The 20,510-nt window shown below is 46.9% G+C and overlaps 1 protein-coding gene across 3 annotated transcripts in view; it reads right to left on the bottom strand.

Moving 5' to 3' along the window:
• LOC144937106 (tetratricopeptide repeat protein 7B-like) overlaps window positions 1–20,510 on the bottom strand; it is a 118,777-nt gene that overhangs the window by 53,970 nt on the left and 44,297 nt on the right. For all 3 annotated transcript variants that reach the window (XM_078864377.1, XM_078864375.1, XM_078864376.1), the window contains 4 exons: window positions 12,316–12,433; window positions 10,426–10,483; window positions 6,381–6,453; window positions 5,264–5,424 (listed from right to left, as the gene is read on the bottom strand). In XM_078864377.1, the coding sequence (XP_078720503.1) occupies window positions 5,264–5,424; window positions 6,381–6,453; window positions 10,426–10,483; window positions 12,316–12,433 (410 nt within the window). The remainder of the gene's footprint in view (window positions 1–5,263; window positions 5,425–6,380; window positions 6,454–10,425; window positions 10,484–12,315; window positions 12,434–20,510) is intronic.

Here is a 20,510-nt window from a genome sequence, read left to right as displayed (position 1 = left end):
GCGGGGGGGCACCGTCGGGAGGAAGCGGCGATCTGAAAGACCCACGGAGTTGAGTCGATCTGCCGTAATTCACTCCAAAGCAGCGGCCTCAACAGCATTGCAATCCACTTCGCGGCTTCATCGCCAACTCAGACACTCTGCCGCCGCTTCGTCGAGGGCGCAACAATATTTCTTATTTTTATCTCTCTCAAAAAAAGAAGAGTTCTCTGTTGAAGCGCCCGGTCAACCTTTGCTTAGCGGGAGGTCATTCTCCTCTACTGCCCACAGAGTATTTGGAAGTCCTTTCCGCCAGGCGTAGGGGCGCTATCAACCCCCTGCCCCGATTTCAGTCTCGGTTTAAGACGTTCCTCTCCTCCTCTGCCTCTTCTGACTGACAGCCTCCCCAACTCTCTCTGAAATATTCCCAGTTACTGTACAAGAGCTTGAGATGCGGCTGCATTTCAACACAGCAGTCTCCACGGTGGCGAGATGTTATCTCCCTCGCCTGGTATGCCACAAGTCGTGGGTTTTTATCCCTAACCTCGACACCCCTATATTTGGAGTTTGCATGTTTTCTCTACTCATGGTGTGCGTGGTTTTTTCCTCTGGGTCCTCCGGTTTTTTTTCCTCCACATTTAGAATCAACATGCATTTAGATATTCGGCTGCCATTAATTTCCACATAAGCCACTTCGTTGAGCCGTCATTTGTGGCCAGGTCGCTTCTGAAAAAGAGCTAATAGCTCAGTGGGCCTTACCTAGTAAATAAACTAGTTAAAAGTAGTTTATTTAGACACTATATAAACCTAAATTGTTGTTAATCCAGTAATCTCGAACAGTAACTTGTAAATATTCACATCCCCACCCCCACGGGAAGATCTTATCAATTGTCAGAATGTGTGGTCATGATTCAAGAGTATATTATTAATTTTCATGGTTTTATGGCTGTTTGTACAGTAGTTTATTTTCCATATGTTCACTTTTGCTCAATACTATTTGCCTGAATGCAATATTGGCATATAACGCGCACACACTTTTTAAAATAAATTGTTAAAAGCATGATTTAATACACACACCATGCGTGTTAGAATGTATTTCAATCAGCGCATGGTTACGTGTCTATCTAACCTAACATTAACCTAATGGTAGAGAAAGTTGCATAAGCGTGTTTGGCATAAGCCCTGATGTTAAGGAATTCGATGGGGGAGTCCGCTTTCAAATTTTCCACCTCATTTTCCATAGCTCAGTGCCTCGGTCCCTCCCAAACCGTGAGCCCCTGTGCAATTGCACCGCCTGCACACTCGATAGCTACGTCACGGGGCACAGAGGGAGTTCCCGCAACATAAAACAGCAGCAGATTCGCTGCGGAAATACCCTCATGGTAACGCAATTCCATAGAGATCACTTACATTCGAGGAAATAAACGCCAGCGAAAGTGAACAGTGGTCATGTTAAAGGACTTGTTTGGAAATTAATAGTGGTGGGATAAAGCAGTACATTTCGTAGATTTTAAAACGATCTCCTCCTTGCGGTGCACTCCTGCTCGGGTCCAATGCCTCACTAATTGGTTATCGCAAGACGCAACATCATAACAGCGTCAACCGTTTTCAAGAGCAATTTTAATTTAAAAAAATGTTCTCCGTCTCCCCCGGAGAATTGGCGTCTTCAACAACAAGAGGCTGTGTCCCAATGCCGTGCGTGGCCGTTTCAGTCGCTGTATTTTAGTGGGAGGATTTTAGCTTTGGACTCATCAAAACGTAGTTGCTCTGCTTTGACGCTTCGAGTTATAAAACCAAGGGTTAGGGTTGACCGAGTGGCTGAGTTGGATAATTGTACAGAGGCAGGCAGCAGTGTGATTTTGGGTTTTAATTCTGACTCTGCCAGCGTGATTAAAACGGGTTCACGGTGTCAGCTTAGTTACCAATAGTTGCACCAAGGCACATGTTATAACTTTGGATTTGCACGTAATTTTGCACAAATATTCCAGCTCTGAAGACAACATAATTGTCGTTTGTCATGCAACGCATATTATTTGCAGTGATAGAAAGAACATTGAGTCGTTCTGTGACATCATCTTCCATGGCCATACCATAACGCAATGTGAAGCTTGCCAGGGGTGCAATGATGCATACATTTATCAATATTGATTCTTAATGTTACGATGTACGTGTGTAAGAATCTAGGTTTTTGGATACACGTTCGATTGCATGCAATGTGTTTACATCACCCCTACAGCTACCAGAGGTATTTCCATTCACCATTGAATTGACTTTTGAAATCATATCAAGACCATGAATCATGAAAATTCATGGAATCGCTCATTGCACGATACTAATGGCATAATTTTGATACTATATCCTACAATCCAACTGCCCATTGTCAATCCACTGCAGACTGACGGCCAATCGACACATCGCGTCAGTCATCAGGGTTGTTGGACCGTACTTTATCAGCCAGTCAGTTCACTTTGGGTAAGGCCCACTTAGCTAAGAAGCTCTTTGTCAAGGGTGACGCGGCCGAAGCAGCTGAGCACGTTACATTCGAAGGGCCGGGTTGACAAGTACAACACAAAAATAAAGGAAATTTGATAAAAATTACGAATAAACAATTCGAAATAACATCAATACCGAAAGAACAAAAAAGTAATATCATGCTGGTCAATGTCTGTTGGAAGGGGAGGCCAGAAATAGAACTGATATTAACAGGTTCGATGTGCAGCGCACAAATCACGGCGACAAAGCAAGTTGTGTCAGGAAAAAAAAAACGTTAATTAGTCGCGCTGTGATTTCAAATCCAAGTTGCACTGCAAAGCAGGTTGCCAGTCAAGGGGAAGGCCTTGGGAAGGCACCACACACTGGTGAGACCGGACGCGAGACGTGCGTGACATCCAGCCAGGGACAGACCACGAGAGGGTGACAGACGGGCACGGACAGACTTAAGTCAGAAAGCGACGCCTGCCATCGCTTACCATCGCACTCCAATCCATCCGCATCGCGAGTAATGATGATGTCTCTTCCTCCACGACCCGATCCACCCCGCGCCGCTCAAAAAGCCGTTTGTCATAACGCATCCGTTATTCACCCATGCCTCAGTTGCTGTGGCGCGCTAAGATTTTATGTTCTCGTTGGAAAGTCGCCCCCACAGAGCACGAGCCAGGCTCAAGGCTGGCTGAGCTTCCGAGATCTGACGAGATCGGGCGCATTCCGAGTGACACGGCCATAGGCGTTCTGCATAATTGGAAGCTAAAATTGCGCAAGTGGAACGCACCGATGGGCTTTTAGTTATCTCTGCTTGGAAGTCCCTCAGAATGCTAAGAACGTTAGCTCACAGTTTATATTGCTATACAAGTAGAGTAAAACCTTGGATTGCGAGTAACTTGGGCTGCGAGTGTTTTGCAAGACGAGCAAAATTTTTTCATAAAAATGTATTTGATAAACGAGCGAGGTATTGCAATACGAGTAGTACGTGTCTGCCGAGCGTCACGTGATCACAACTGATATACGAGTGCTTTGGATTACAAACACGTTTCCGGTACTTGTTAATCCAGTCAGGTGGTACTTGTTAATCTAGTCAGGTGACACAGGCCTTGAGTAAACAGCTCCCAATCGAAAGGCTGTGTTTAAATCCTGGCCTGCGGTTGACTCAACCCATCAGCCTTCCGCAGTAGATAAAATCATTACCAGTTTGTGGGGAGGTTCAACAGTGCTTGCCCTTAGGATTAATTTGCCGCTGCCATAGGAATGAGGCAGTTCTAGTCAATGCTCATTTGAGCAGAAAGCCATTGACTTACAAAATAAATATATTAATAGGGGTGGAATGATATATCGGCTGACAGATTTTTATCAATTGCTAAGCGTCCGATATAAATATGGAATCGCATGTTTTTTTGGTTCGTACATGTTGTAGTAATGGGTTCACGTCACCCTTGAAGCCACTGAGAGCGCTACACATCAACGCAATGTTGAGTCTAAACTATGAGTCAAATCAGAGCCCTGACTTTTGACAATTAATTGAATCGCCGGCGAATCGTTCCGCCAAAGTTACCCGCGAACGGTGAGGGTAGCACACTATCTATCAGCTGGCACAAGCGGAATATTGTTTTTGTTTACTTGCTTAGTTTTAACAAATTATGTCAAGCACGGAAGTTAAGTGAGCACGCTACGCGCCTAACGCAATGTGCACGCAGCGAGTGCCTGTTAACGTGCAAATCTCTCCGCCAAACTGGACTTCTAAGGACATGAAGCTGACCGAGGCCCACTTATCATCGCTCAGCTATAACACCAAAAAGGTCGAGACTTAAGAGAATCACAACAAACCTAACTCTGCCTTACTCTACCTTCAAACGGTTAATCAATGATTTATGCTCCTTTTTGGCTTTGGACCAAGAAAAACCATCAAAGCCGACTCACCCACGCTCCGTGTGCATTTTCTTTTGGCGGTTTGATACAGCGGCTTTTCAAAAAGAAAGTGGACGAAAAAGGATGAAGCGTTTTATCCGTTAAGGGCATGGCAACATGGCTAATGGATCGAAGGGTTCGCGTGTTTACAAATTGCATCTACACAGCTATTATTGGGCAGTTAATTCTTTTTAACAGCTGCGCATCCATAACTGGGCACGCAAAGTTGGGTCGGCTGCCATTTGACCGAGTTCACTCGGACCCTACAGGAAGCTTCAACGGTCGAGAATGTTTCCTGGATACATTTTAAGTCGTTTCAGGTGTAGGAGACTTGTCTACAAGATGCTGAACATCTGAACGCAGGAATATGCTAAGATCTTGAAATATATCATTGTTAATATTTGATGAACGGCATGAGCATTGTCAAACATGCATAAAAGAAAATGTAAAGACATGTATAGCATGAGGTGTCCAAGAAAAACTTGTTAACCTACACGTATAAATATATATACAAGATTTCCCCTGCTGGCTTCAACAATTCATCATCTCTCCATAGACGGTCAGACAAAGAATGTAATCATTTACATGTTTCATCCATTCAATCTGCCTACTGTCAACCAAAAAAAGTCTATTTTCTGGACAATGAGACTTTGTGAGTGTTATCAAGTTTTTCATTTGTAAACGCGAATATATTAAAAGGTGCCCTAAAGCTGCCAGACTTAAAAAAACCTCTCGTTTTGCTTGCATTGCCTTCTACGGGCATCTCACGGTAGGACATGACGAGAGGTGTGGAGAAGGGGCGAGGTGAGGGAGGGCTCGAGGAGGGGTGGGGCGGGCGGGCGGGCGGGCGGGAGGGAGGGAAGGAGGGAGTGGCACAGTGTGAGGTCACCTGAAGCTCTCGGGGTACTCGCTGAGGGCCATGTCGAGGATGTTGAGCGCATCCTGGTGGTGCTTCTGCGCCGACAGGAGCAGGGACAGCAGGTGCAGCGAGTTGAGGTCGTCGCCCTGCAGCTGCAGTGCCTGCCGGACGTAGCCCAGCGCCTCCGGGATCTGCGGCACGGATGACGGCACGCGCGGGTCACGGCGCGTCCGAACGCACTAGCCACCTGCGGCGTTGCCCGTCGCGGCGGGGAGGGCTATCTATTTCGCCACGATCGATCAAGTGCGGGTGGGCAAGCGGGTCATGTCAGTTAACGGTGCCCAGATAGGTAGGGTGATGCGGACGTGGTCATAATACTTAGCACACTGGATTCGTAATCCATAGGGGGGCAGCTGCCGTGGTATAATGGTTAGCACAGGGGACTTGTTATCCAAAGGGAATGATTGGGACAAGTTGTAATGATAAGCATACTGGACTTGTAATCCAGGTGGTCGGTTCCATCTCCTGGGGGTTGGGGTAATGGTTAGATGCCTTGTGAACCCATATGTGGCCACATTCTTGATCTCTTTGCTGACTTTCCTATTCCTGCTTGACACCAAGCATTGTTCCCATGTGCAAGAATGACAGAGTAAGATAAAAATAGGGTCGCTTTAGGGCTTAACGTGTAAAATGCTACCACATTCGCAAACATCTTGATATTCAGAAAGTGATTTTTCAAAGCTTTGTGAAAAAAATTACAACAGAGCTACTACTCCCCTCGGGAAGAGCAAATCTTTGCTGTGGTAAGCAGGAAAGAGTGAGCATACATAGTCAAGTCCAAGTGATTTCCTGCTCAAACGAGTATTAAGGTCATGCTCAGATCCAGTTCACATCACCGAGCCAGTGATGTAAGTGCCACATTATTATGACAGGGGCTAGTCGATCCGTCGGACAACCATTATGGACTTTCCCACAAAGCGGCGCTTATTTTATAGAGCCCAGAGAAACGATGGGCTGAGTTGTGACACCCCAACCAGGATTTTAATCCGCAACCTTTTCAACTGCGAGCCGCTCGCTCTTCGGCTGAGCCAATTGGCCGCTTGCATTAACGTCTCGGGGTGAATGCAGCACAAAGCCCCCTAGTTACCTGTCTGGAAATGGCCAGCTGAAGAGCGAGGTAGAAGGACGTCTGATGGTCATCAGGGGCCAGGTTATAGGCCCTGCACACCACAGCACCCAGAGAAACAAAGACAAAGATCCCCCCGCGTAGCGCCTTTACAGACTGTTGGAGCAAGGGCTGTTCTCGCAAGCACCTATGAAAGTCGGCACGGCACATGAGGGTGTAGGTAGCCAGCACCACGCCCGTGGTCTCCCCAGGAGCGATGTTTACACACACCGCACCGGGTACTCATTTGAGGCCGAGTCGATTTAGGGGAGGCCCAGGACCGTTTCAGATATTCGTCACCAATGTTGGCTGTGAGCAGGAATCGAACTCGGGTCGCCTGCTAACCGCTACACCGCCACTCCCCACCAAGAAATGTAACATGCAAATGCACACACACACGTGGAGAATGAGGAGAATGAGTAGAACAAGGATGCAAACGACACACAGATGCAAAGAATAGGCGATGAGCAAATGAATAAAAGTTGAAGAGGGGAAGAAATTGAAATGGGTTACGTGGGACAAGGGGGGGACAGAGTGGAGGGGGGGGGGTACAGAGAGGAGAAACAAGAAGAGCAGATGCAGACGGTTGAGATAGAAAATGAGGAGGGCAGCCAAAGAACATGAAAAAGAGTGCAGAGATGTGCAGATTGAGGGATCAATTACACGTTCTTTTTAGAAATGCTTTCTGATTGAAACCACATTACTAATGCATGGACTTGCAAGCTAAGATGCCCTTTTTCAATACTTTTTTTAATGCATTTCCATGTTTCTTTTTTTTCCAGCGTAGTTCAAAATCAGCAGAACGGAGCAGAAATGAGGAAATAAGTATTTTTTCATCGGCTGTGGTGGTGGAATACACCTGTGATCTAGCGCTTTGGAGGCAGGGTTTGTGAGCGACACCGATGTAACCAGATTGATGAGACACTCAACAAATCTCACCGTTACCACCATGAGCTTCATCCGAGCCCAATGAGACTCCAAATCAAATTTTTTATAAAAGAGGCCTGGTATGCATAAAGAATATGAGGTGCCCTGTAACAGGCAGTACAGCAAGTAGGTCAACTGGTCTACCAATTGATGCCTGCTCCCGACAGCTGCTCATTCATTCATATGATACCTCTTCATAGGTTCTCTCAAGATTAGAAGCTAATTGAAATTAGAGCAAACTATAGCCAAAGTAAAAAGTACATGTAAACACAAAAGTTTCAACTATGTCACCAGTAAAAAAAAGCAGTACCGAACTAGGAAATGTTCCAGTAAAATTTAACTGAATCGGGTCTGAATTGCTTTACTACATTTTAATAATTGTAATGCATTAAAGCCAGACATTAACAAAACGCAGCACACATTTACATGAACGCCTTTATGCGAGAAAGTAATTTCTCGCTTAAAACTGTGAAGAACTGACCCGATTTTACGAGTGCCCTCACCGTTATTAAACCACGGACGCTTGGCCAAACACACGAGGAATTAATAGAGGGGCGATCGGCGAGCTTCGTATGAAATGCATAGCAGCAATTACTGAGATTTTCCCGCAATGCTCTGAGGCCCAGACCAATTTCCTTCAAATACAGTGAACACTTGCCCTGCCACGGAAGCCATCCCTAAAGCCCCATTATTTCAGCGATCGCTCAAAGAGGCACGGAGCTCGTGGTGGCAGACGCCCCCGACTTTGTCTTCAGCGGCCGTGTCGTAGAAATGGCTTTGTGCCACGCGGGCGACCAACCCACAATCGGGCGCAAAGACAAAGGTCCCCCGTGTAGCCTTAACCGACCGTCGGGGTCAAGTGCTGTCAGCGAGCACCTATGAAGGCCGGAACGGTACAACACGAAGGGGTGAGTAGGCAGCACCACGCCCGACCACCTTTGTCTCCCGAGTAACGATGTTTACACACCGCGCCGGGTACTCGTTCGTGGCCGAGTCGACCTAGTGGAGGCCCAGGACCGGTTCAGATAATCGTCACCGGTGTTGGCCGTGAGCGGGACTCGAACTCGCGCTAACCGCCGCGCCACCGCTCCACAACCGGGGCGCATCCACCTGGTCACCAGCGCGACGCGGCGCGATCGAGCGGTCCTGCTCGTCCACGACGGTGCATTCACCGCGTCCCACTGCGGCGCTCCGCGCTTCGCGGCGCAGGAGGACAGGATAACCGGAATTAATTTCGAGAAATAAATTAAATGCTCTTCCAACCCGCCACTGGCCGCTCTTTTATCCTTCAAGGGAGCGTGGGTCGCACCGTGAATAGTTTATGAGCAATGCCGTGGCGCAAACAAGTGCGCGCACTTCCACTCGGTGGAAACCGTCCAGCCAGTGCGGCGGGGTGAGCTTAATGCCCCGTGGGAACGGAAAGCCCTCCAGCCGCAATGACATGAACTGACCTCTGCCAACCTTTACTTTGACCTCATTTCACAGCTTTGACAAACCGCGGTGAACACCGTCAATGTAAACCCTTTCAAGGGTGTTGCTTTACAATGCACATTGTGTAGTTGCAGTCAGACCCCCCAGTGCCGACACAAAAACGTGTTTCAATTACTCCACCCATGTTGAGAGCTCGGCCTAGCAGATTGACAGTTTCATCTCATCCATACCGTGGTGCTTGGCTACGTAGGGTGCGAAAGAAGTTCAACATACATACATACTGTCTGTAGGTCCAAGTGCTTCCAATTTGGCTTCTTTACTCACACCGCTTGACTCTGGAAATCCCTCCCATCGTGTCTCTTCCAAAATTTTCATGACCTTGCTCAATTCAAGAAAAGCGTTAACTTTGACCTCTTACACCTTCAACAGTGCTGTGTGCTACAGGCCACTTAGCATTGTGAGCCATTGGGCCTGTGTTCAGCAGTCGTGATAAAAAAAAAATCTAACCCCTCCAAGGGCTCGCTGCAGTCTATAAGGCCATTCCCGCAGACGTCTGCATCAATGATTCCGTTTCAATGCCTCACCAAGTACTACAGCACCCAGGGCATATCACCTGAAACGTGCGTGCACTGCGCATCGTGTGTGCGGCGGGGGGGGTGGGGAACGTGAGACGGGGTGGGGGCCCTTGGGACAGGAAGGACAGCAGAAGATGAAATGGAACGCGCAACGATTTTGAGTGGCCCATTCTTTTCGGGAATGGTCAATTTTTTACAAGCAAAAGCAGCCATGCCTCATCGGTGTGCTGTGAGGGTAATTGCGCTCATCTGTCTGTGGCTCAGCTCCTAGACGAAATGGGGACGTCCCTTTTTAAATGCGTACCTTATCTGGAATTAACTGTGCTGCGGATGCTCTCGGGATGGGCGCGGATATTTGCCGTCTCCCCGAGTTCATTCACGAGCTCCGTGTAAAAGATGTCTTTTTTTTTACGTCAACAGGCACACGGGAGGAATTTAAAACTAAAATGACAATCACGTATGAAAAAGGCACGCGCTTTCGTTCCGAATGCATCCGTCTTGCTCAATTTCCGTACGAGATTGCTTTTTTTAACTTCTTTGTCTCGGCAGAATGCACAGCACCATGTCGCAAAAAGTACAAAATGCAAGGCGAGCATTTAGGGTGCATTTCATCGGCAAAAAAATGCGATTAACACATCGCTCTTTAGGTCTCAGTGTTGATGATGCACTTATCATCATCATCGCCGTGAGCCCATTGAATCTTTCCCTCTGAATACCCATGCCTTTAGTTCTGAGATATTTAACATCATTATTTATTAGTGGAGGACTGAACTTATTACGATAAAGATTTGCCGTGGAGATGGAGAAATTCATTCGGTTTCATGTGCAACTGCTCAGCGGATTGTTCCAGCATGGGACTGTGAGTGATTGCAATGGGAGGCCTTCATTCAGCAGTGGATCAATCAAGACCAATGATGATGATGATGAAAGTTATTAAGTGCCTCGGTAAAACTACATGCACTGTCTGCAGACTTACCCTAACATTCATCACTTTACACATGCTGTGTTACTCCCAGGATCCTATGCACACAATAAAGCATTCCTGTACTATCGTAACTGCAAGAGTTTGTTTTCTAATAAGTTTTGTGCATTACCTTTGGAAGGCAGTCAACGCTTTCCTTTGAAGCTCCTCGCGGGTAACTCGCAATGTCGCTGCAAAAAGAACGGGAATATATATTTTGAAAGATCTATGTACAAAGACACTCTTACTTTATCATACCATTTATATAAAACAAAACCATCAACATAAATATATTGCATGAACTCCATGAACCTGCTCCTGCCTACCTCTCCATCTCATCTCGCTCTACTCCCCCCCACCCGCCTTCCTGTGTTCTCCAGCAATAAAGGCCCTTCTGTCGAAACCCTCGGACAAACTTCGCTCAGTGGAAAGACTCATTTCTCCTCTGGTGCAACTTGAGCCTGGAATTCCCTTTCCACAGCCACCTGTGCCGTTCACATCGAGTCTCAAGACCCGTCTCTTCTCCTCCTTATGATAGCTAGTCTGTCTCTATTTTTATGAAAAAGCATCCTATCCCTGTGATGCGCGACCTGTTGTTTTTTTGTGCAGCACCTTGAGATGCGCTCAATCTTAGGCACTGTATTATATCCGCACTGCAATGTCCATTCTAAACATGTGGAAGCTGTGCAGCAGGCGAGGAACAAAAAAAGCCGGGCTACAGAATTCACATTCTGGATGCAACAACAAAGTGATCGACATTTCCATTTTCACCACAAACTGTGCAAATGAAACCTATCTTACGCTCTCTCTCTCTCTCGCTCTCTAGCCGTAACAACACAGAGCACACTGCAGAGGCGAAAGCCCATCACGACTTGTGAATAAACCTGTAGAAATTTAATATTTTTCTCCACACAAACCAGTCCGGTAAAATATACTTTTGTGCAACCTTTTGCGCCGCCTAAGAATAGGCGGCTCATGAGAGTGCTCGCGTTGGCAGAGATGTCGCACGTCTTTCAGAGCGAATGGCAACCTCCCCCCCTTGTGATCGCCACCACGCGCTGGGCAGCTGTCCACAATTACAACAGCCGACCCCGCAAAGTGCCACGCGGCTATAAAACCTTCGATCACACGGAATCGTTTTTTGTTTCACGTGACCGCTTTTTGAACCGCAGCGCAGTGGAAATAAAATGCTTATTTTTAAACAAACGCGTCTCACATGCTTCCCCCCCCCCACCCCTCGGCCTTCTCAACGGGAATGGCGACGTTGCGTGCCAGGGGTTCACAATGCAAGCGTGCCCCGCGCATTACCACTGCGGTGCTTCACAGAGGGGGTCAACGGGGCGTTTGTCCGGGGGGATCTCTGGCAGAATGTCCGCCATGGGCTCAGACCCGCCAATGGAGACGCGAATCCGAGGACCGCCCAACACTGATATGAGCGTGTGGCATACCTGTCAACCCGTACGGTTTGCCTGTATTCTTGTACAGGGAAACTGAATTGGTCTGTAATAAGGTAGGCACTGATAAGGTGTTGATAGGTATGATGTCGGGTCTCACTTTGAATTGCCACCTCAATCAATGACACAAGATAATTAGTCACAAACACATGGATCAAGGTGGGGGGGGGGAATGCAAATCAGAGACGGGCCCATACCAATCAGTGGGCTGAAGCAGGGCACATTGTCAGAATGGACCAAGGCCGATGGACGATTCGTGGTCAAATTGAATTCAATAATTACATATTTCTTCTAACTTTAACAGTGCTAATCGCATTTTATACTATTTATCATTTGCCCAGTTATGGGTTTTTGAAAAAAAAATTCATGAAACATTTGTTTAGGAAATATTTTGCGTAAAACATTATAAGTTTCCACATTCACCATTTGATATATGTAACTTGAGCTTAAGTAAAAACACATTTTTTAAATTAACGATTCTGCCTAACTACCACCAACCACCAACCGCGTCCATTTTCTTTGTGAAAACGACGACGTCTGTTCAATTCCCGGCAACCACGGCTACTCACCGTCCGTCGCCTGGAGGCTGTAAATGAGGCCCAGCGCCAGGAAGCCCTTGGCTTGAAACTCGCCCGCCCGCTCTTCCATGTCCACGACTGCTTTCGCAAAAAACTCTCCCTCCTCCAGCTGCCACGCGGCCAGGAGGGGGCACACACGAGGGGGCACGCAAACGCACGCACATGCATCAGCGAGCATCAGCGATGTGATAGTCCGGCCATCATTGGCCACACTTAAATGTTCCTGCTCCTTCCATTTTTCTTTATTACAACATTTTCAACACGAGCGTGGTACAGAGCACAAACCATGACACAGCGAGGGGGTACAGAAACTCCGCGAGCCCAGTCAAAATGTTTTCTCGTAACATTTTTTGTTACGGGTGGCCCATGATGACAGGCATACGTGTCAATGATGGCACAATTCTCACGCGCACATGGCAAATAGTTTTCAAATCGCTGCCCCGCGTTTCTAAACAGGAAACGTTGCTGCCGAGGGACTATTAATGTCGCTTGATTTACGCCGCAGGATCGTAAGCGCATGTCCACAAAGTGGCTGTGCAAGGTGAAGGTCTAATATCTCAACCTGAGCGGCAGCGATTGAGAAAATAACTCGGCCGCCTTCACTCCCACCTCCACCTCCCCTCCCTCAAGAAGGCATTGCTAATTGCCCACATTAATCTGTAAAATCAGTATTATTCGGAAGGTAAATACACAGGCCGGCAAAACCAGGAGGGAATTCCAACACTGGCAAGACCCTCCCTCCCCACCCCCTGCACAAATGCAACATTCCAAATGAATTATCATGAACGCATGATAGTGCATAAGGCTGGTGTGGATACGCTGGTTTAGAGTTGATCTTCTTGGAATGTTCCACGCCACTCAGGGGAGACATAGGGAGACTCCCTGCAAGTTAAAGCGGTCGATGCGCACACCATTAATGTAAAGCCGATAGCAGCAAGAGCATGAGTGAGCACACATAAACGTTGATTAAAGTAGATGTATTGACGTGCCTGGCTGATGCACCAATCTTATTAGAATTAATAGCATTAAGGTGTATAAATATTTATAATCCAGTGTCTTAGCGAGCACAGATACCGCAAATCTGCCAAGGAATACCTTTCAATCTTTAATGCAGCGCTGGCAGGGTGGCATTATTAGCTGTCACAGTGTGGCTCCCAGATGGAGCCCTGCCCTAAGTAGGGATTACGGGGCATGAAGTTTTACTCATTCATTAATTCACTAACTCACTCATCCCAATTGAATGAGCATTTTATCCAAAAGTTTATATTTCTGCACACTTCTGATGAGACAATGAATGGTGTATTTTTGTTCAACTGCAGAAAAACAACTAAGAAAAGTAACGTAATTATTTATTTCTTATTAAAGTCATTTGGCCCACAACGGCTGGCACATGGTTGACCTACTTTTGTGAATGACGTCACGGAGCCTCTAACGAGCAATTTGTGACAGACGATGGGAGCAGTAACGTCCAACAGACGGCAGCAGATTGAGGGCTTTCAACTCACAAACTCTCGCAGTCCCGTTGCCTTCGCGACGAGCATGAACCCGTATTGCCATACCTGGCAGCCTCAATCTAACTCAGCTTTAAAGGGTACGACATAACCTCAAGTCGTGTAGAGACACAAACCCACCATGGTGTAATCTAGCAGAGGTTTGGCAAAGGGCTGCAAATTTTTGTTAATGATTGTTTTTTTATAAAACCGAGGAAGGGTCATGGAGTGAGGATATTTGGCCACTTCCATAATGAGCGTTATTTGGGCTTTTAGGAGGATGAAACCAGAGGTCGCAGCAAAAAAAACACAACACACACATGCAAGAATAACACGTTTCTGCCAAGTGGCTTTATGAACCCTCTTGCTCTACTGCTATTTACTGGTCATCTCGTACGCCCCAGAGGTTTAGGAGATTCACACCTCTATGCGATCTACCACCCATTGCCTCCTTGTGCAAAACCTTAGAGCCAACCTCATGGGGCACAATGGTCATGAAACACATTCACTCTTGGTCAGTATTTCCACATTGATCCAAAATACCGAGCTCCAGGCTTGGACCAATATGGCCATGAAATTATAATACGTACCACAACAGCAACTCGCGTATCGATGGAAACACGCGTGCATTACTCCCGCCAGATTCACTGCAGTGCGAGAGTTCATCTGGGTTGATACAGGGGTTTCGTATGACGCCTCATTTCCATCACCACTGGGACCTGTCCTCTGCTGGCCTAGGAACAACACTATTGCCCCGGTTGTGTGGGCCTCCACGTGCCATGAGATGACAACCCCATCTCCCAAACTGTCCCCACCCTTCGTGACTGTAGGGTGGGAGATTGAGAAGTGATGTAAAAACGGTTAATTTATTATAAAGCGAAATGTAGCCATGCATTAGGCAACACCAGATCGAGTTCAAATTCATTCGGTTTGTCATTTTATTCCGTGCAATTTCAACCATAAATTTGCCTGGAAGATGAAGCCAGCGAGTGCCATTAGCGACGTGCACGTCTCTACCCCGCGGTGACCCTGTGACACCGCGACTGGGTGTGGGTTCGGCCTCGTTCTAATCCCTGGAACTTCGCGCACAATAAAGAGGCTCGGCAACCCTGCCGCAGGAATCGATCGTCATCGGAAGGGCGGGGCAAAGTCGCTATGGGGACGCGGGCTCTATTGATCCAGCCTGGTGCAAGCAGCATCCCGGAACTTTATCCAGGCTGGAATCACGGACACATCAAGGCGTAAAATCACCACAATCCAGCCACCTAAATGCTAACAAACATTTTCGGACCCATGTCTCGAAGCTTTTGTCAGCCAGGAAAGACATCGGTAGCCTGTGGCGGGATAAGGGTTCAGCTTGCCATGTCCATTAACACGTTTTTGAAGAACAAAGAAAGGCATTATGTGGCTTTGCCTGGTCTTGAAGACACTGGACGGCACTTAATCAGGTTAGAACAACGCAAGGGAGGTGCAGCTACGTCTTCCGCGGGTGTGGGATTCAACAATAGCATAATTTTGATTGCGGTGAAGTGCGATCCATCCTTCACACATCACCAATCATTGCCCAATACACCCTTTTTTCAAAAATAGATACAAATGGAATCCATCTGGCAACGTCAACATTTAATTCAATGGCTTTCCAAATTCAATATACTGTAATAAACCCCGTTTCTTTGTTTTTCATCCACAACCAGAATGAAGGGTGCAGAGTATAGGATTTCATACTGTCCCTATCTCACTACGCACCTGTTTTTTCAAGCTGCCACCACCACCGCCGCCACGACTGCTACCTGAACGACCATGCACCTCCGTAAACATCGCGTTTCTGAGCAGAATGGACAGGATTTGTCCAGCCTGCACACCGGCGCACCGCCACCCCCCACACCGCCCGCCGCCCCCTCTCAACAAAGTCGTCTGCACCGCGCTCACAGGCTGTAACACCCTGGCCCCCTGGTGCACCGTGTCCTACTAATCAGCCACGAGTCCATCCAATTCCCTGCCACGTGGGAAGGTCAACGAGATATACCGGCGGTGCCTCGCAGCCGCTGCCCCTCGCGATGAGACGCATAAATTGTCTTTCTTAGGAACACTCTTTAAACCCGTTTCTAAAGTGGCGTGTCAGCGCCGGGCAGCGAGAGAGCCTTCCACGACGATGACCTCACTGAGCTGCATCCCTAGATAAGGAATGCGTGAGAGACGGATGGGAAGTCCGTTTTGAATGTGCAATGAACGGATGGGAAGCGCACGTTGGAACATGAAACGAAAGGAAGCGCCGTCCGTTTAAAATGCATAATGAACGGAAAGGAAAACTGATTGAAATATGAAATTGACAGGAAGCATATGTCCACTATGCGATGGATAGGATGTCGATTAAAAAATATAAAATCAAGTCAGGAAGTGCATTTTCAATGCACATAATTAACAGAAAGGATGACTGTTTCAAATATTTAATGAGCTGACAGGAAGTCCGTCTTGAATATTTAATGATAGACAGGAAGTCCGTTTCTTCATTAACCAGCAGCCTGATTCAGCTGATGAGACTGTGGAGCTTGAAACTGGTCAAGATGGCTTTTCTGCATGACATTCTAATGGATAAATATTTTATTTTATGCAGAGAAATGTATTTCCTGTTTGTTCATTATGCATTCGTTAACCATGATCCTCCACCACAGCAACAACAACAACCGCCATTCACCACTACGTGGCGGTGACGTCACCACGACGCTTGTGCCAGGCCATGTGCACATTGAGGTCACGTGAAGTGTCGAACGCCCGCTGGCAGGAGGTCACGGGGCAGACCCAGGTGCCACGGGTCGACTGACTGAGATGACCTAGAAACACAGCGTGTTTCACATACAGTATATGTCTTGCATCCCTTTACAATACTGTACAGCGTTATGGACTTAGTCCGAATAGTGTACGGTACAACCCTTTGACATTCCACTTCTGGATGAAGGCTTCCCAACGCCACAGGCATAACTTGATCATGCTTCACCACGCCGGTTGGTGAAGGCAAGGGAGTATAAATATGGGAGCATAATACGAAAATTAAACTAAACTATTTCTAAGTTCACCAGGTAAGGCCCACCGAGCTATACGGCTCTTTTTCAGAAGCGACCTGGCCACAAATGAGAGCTTAATGAAGTGGCCTATCGTGTGGAAATTTATAGCAGTCAAATAATCTAAACGCATGTTTGTAAATGTGGAGGGGAAAACCAGAGGACCCGAAGAAAAATCCGGAGAGAGAGAGAGAGAAATGCAAACTCGAAATATACAGTCGGCGTCAGGGTCAGGATCAAACCCACGACCTCCTGTATACCAGGCCACTGTGGCGCCCCAAACGTAGAGTACAACAATGTACTTTGATGCACTGCCTTCTGCTGCCCACAAAATAAGCCCCGCAGTCTATAACACCCATCCAAGCACTTTCCACCATCCAGGCTCAACGTACGAGATCTGATGAACTCTGAGTGGATTCAGGGTGATTTTTGTCAGTCTCAAGAGCTTTCCGTTACAAGTGAAAAAACTGGTGAGCAACCCCCCACACGCGAGGGTATATAACGCAGCCCAATTCACGTGGGATTCAACAATCCCGTTCTTCCAATCTTCGGTGAAAATACGGCCACGTCTACAACGACTGCACATGTCTCGTGTCATCATCGGCGGCCCATCGGGTACAGGGAGGACACGTCTTCCGCAGATGGTGGAATGATCGGTTGTGTCCCGAGATGGCTGAACAGAACCGATCCAAGTTCCGTACGCTCGAGCGCAGACACGGCTGGTGGCTCCCGAGGGAAGGAGTCGGGGGGTCCTGTTGATGTTGTGCCGCTGCTGTGGCCGCTCGTTGTTTTCCATGTCTACCGTTCATCTCATCAAAATCAGAGTCTGTATTTCTAAAGTAGGAATCCGACGAGCCATCACGCTCTTCGTCACAGATGTTCCAGTAGGGGCAGTGTCGGAAACGTTGTAATCACAAACGATACAAAAACACAATAGGAGTGCAAAATATAAGAAAGGTAAGCACATGACTAAAAATATACAAGTAAAACTAAACTTTTTTTTTTCAGGTAAAGCCCACTGAGCTGTTTCTTTTTCAGAAGCTACCTGGCCACAAATGAGAGCTCAACGAAGTGGCTTAAAATGTGGAAATTTATATCAGCCAAATATTCAAAATAATCTTTTTTATCTTAATCTAAATGCATGTTTCTGCTTCCTTGGCGAGGCGGATTTGCTCAGTCATCATTGCTTTGCAAAACAACACAGCGCCACTGAGGATGGTTCCAGCATCTGGGCTTCCCAAGCATCGCTTTTGATGTCACATTTCTTCAGCCTGGCCTTCATCAACAACCACAATGCAGCAAAATCACTCGGGTGATACGCTTCGGCCGTTTTGCCACAATTGTGAACCTGGCTCCCGAAGGCCATATGTATAGCAATGGAAGGGCGACCGTTGCCAGTAATGGTTGTCGTGCCATTTTTTTTTCAGCTGAAGAAATAAAATAAATAATATTTGTCCAAATGTGGACCAATATGACCCCTACTCCCTCTAGAGGGCAACGGGGATAGGCAACGTCCAATCAGATCAAAGAGGTCACCTGACCACCAGAGGTTGTGTGCTCTGAAAACCAATCATTCGTCAATATAGCACGCTTTTCTGTAGGCTGCTTTGATTGGCTGTACAGAACTCTGTCACTCCAAGCCAATGTCTTACTAAGCTGCCGTAGTTGCAGGTGATGATTGCCGGCATCATGTTCTCTAGCCTCAGCATAGAAAGGTAACTGGCAACTTACTTCTTATACCGCCTCACGGGTGAACCTTTTGCACGTGATCCTTTGCTTGATTCAACAAAATTGCCCTCTCGCGTTGCCACACAAGAGACGTGCTTCACCATCGGTCTCTGCTGGAGAGCGCGTGGGCAGGCAGGCACACAACTCCGTCATAACGATGGGGGGGGAGGGGGGGGTGCAGGTTGGACCTGGGGGTTGGAGGGGGGGGCGGTGGGAGCAACCCGTTCCCAGAGAACGAGCAGGTGGTCTCGTTCCAGAGAGAGGGCCCCCCGGTCAAGAACGGGACGCGTAACGTGCGTCGTCATAAATAATCGTACTTCTGCATCTCATGTCACCGAGCGTGATCTGGTGTCGACCCGGTCGGGCCAAAATAAATGTAATGCTTCCGCAGCACAAGAGAGTAAGGTCCTATTTTATAAGCCCGTCACGGGCGTGACAGAGATAAACATCTTGCAACATGGTCTGCGATCAATCCAGCAGGCTTACCGCACCATTACGGAGCGGAAAAAACAAAGCACACTGTGTGTGAAGTTCAGCCGAACAACAAGACAATGAGGGTTTTAGCCGGGGGTTAAATTTATGAAACTAGTGCCGTGATACCTCGTGCTTGCATAACAGATATATAAATGTGACTTTTAAGCGCTAACATTTTAAAGGAAATCAATAATGGACGATGCTTAAAAGGCGACTATTTGCCATAAATGTTGCACAAATAAACGAAAATCTATCCGTATGCGAAAACATTTTGTATACGTTTCCTATCAGGCAAGGAATGATTGCCCCTGCCTCTTGCTCCAGCGATTGTCACCATTCTGGGTCATCCGTGGATTCATAAATTAGATTTTTTGTCCTCGTGTTTCCATGTCGCTAGTAGTGTTTTTTTACCGTTTGTTCGGGCTCGTTTGTCCAGTCTCTTTGCTTCATTAGCATGTAATTTGCATTCATCATAAACAACAGATTTATCAAACATGATAATGACTGTTGCAAAACATTGTTAATGTAAATAATTGCTTTCAATCGCTAAAGCAGAGTGTATCCTTACTACAGGCCTCGTACATTGCAAATATACTAAATGATCGCCTCTCATTCTAGCTCAAGGAATTGTTGTCATGGGTTTTTTCTTTTCTTCAAGAGAACCCTGGATGGGATATTTAGGCAAATTTATTTTTGATCATTGGTAAATGTGGGAGAGAAAACAGTTGCTTAGAAAAAAATCCTCAAATCCACAAACAAAACTCAAAGCACAATCACTCCAGATAAGACACCAATCTTATTTAATTAACCGTCTTCTGAAGGTGCCCCGTCGCTATATTGAAACAATATGTGATTAAAGTTTAATGCTACAAATTACCCATGGAATCAAGAAGTATGCAGCGATTGCGGTAAGGGCCAGAAACGCACTGGAAAAAAAATAACATTTACTTCCAATTACAGAACGTCTTGAAAACAAACTAGCGCTGGTGGTGCAGTCGTGGCCATCCAAACTGGGAGCACACAGACGCGGTCTCTCCTCGCGGCCTGAAGACTGTAAGGACTCAGGACAAGTTCTCTCATTACCCTGATACAAAGTCATTGTCGCCTCCGAGAGAGAATGCTGCCGGATGAACCTCATAAAAGAGCGGTGGACGTACTGGAAAAACCCCAATAACCACAAAATGAGGAAAATAAAAAGCAAAACACACAGGAAGCGCTAAAGTCACATTTCAAACATTCTAGTTTTAGAACAGTCAATAAATATCTGTCCTATGAAATTTTTAAATAAAAGAGGGAGAATGGTGGACATGGAAAACCCTATTATTGGTATTTTTATGGTCAAAATAAACAAAGTGCTTGGCAAACAGGCAGATGGTACAAAAACCGACCTTTGATGTATCTTACACACCGACATCACAACACCACCACTCCATAC

The sequence above is a fragment of the Lampetra fluviatilis genome, chromosome 18 (assembly GCF_964198595.1).
Source record: "Lampetra fluviatilis chromosome 18, kcLamFluv1.1, whole genome shotgun sequence".
In the NCBI taxonomy this organism is placed as follows: Eukaryota; Metazoa; Chordata; class Hyperoartia; order Petromyzontiformes; family Petromyzontidae; genus Lampetra; species Lampetra fluviatilis.
Note: the sequence above shows the minus strand (reverse complement) of the source record. Positions and strands in the feature narration are given on the sequence as shown.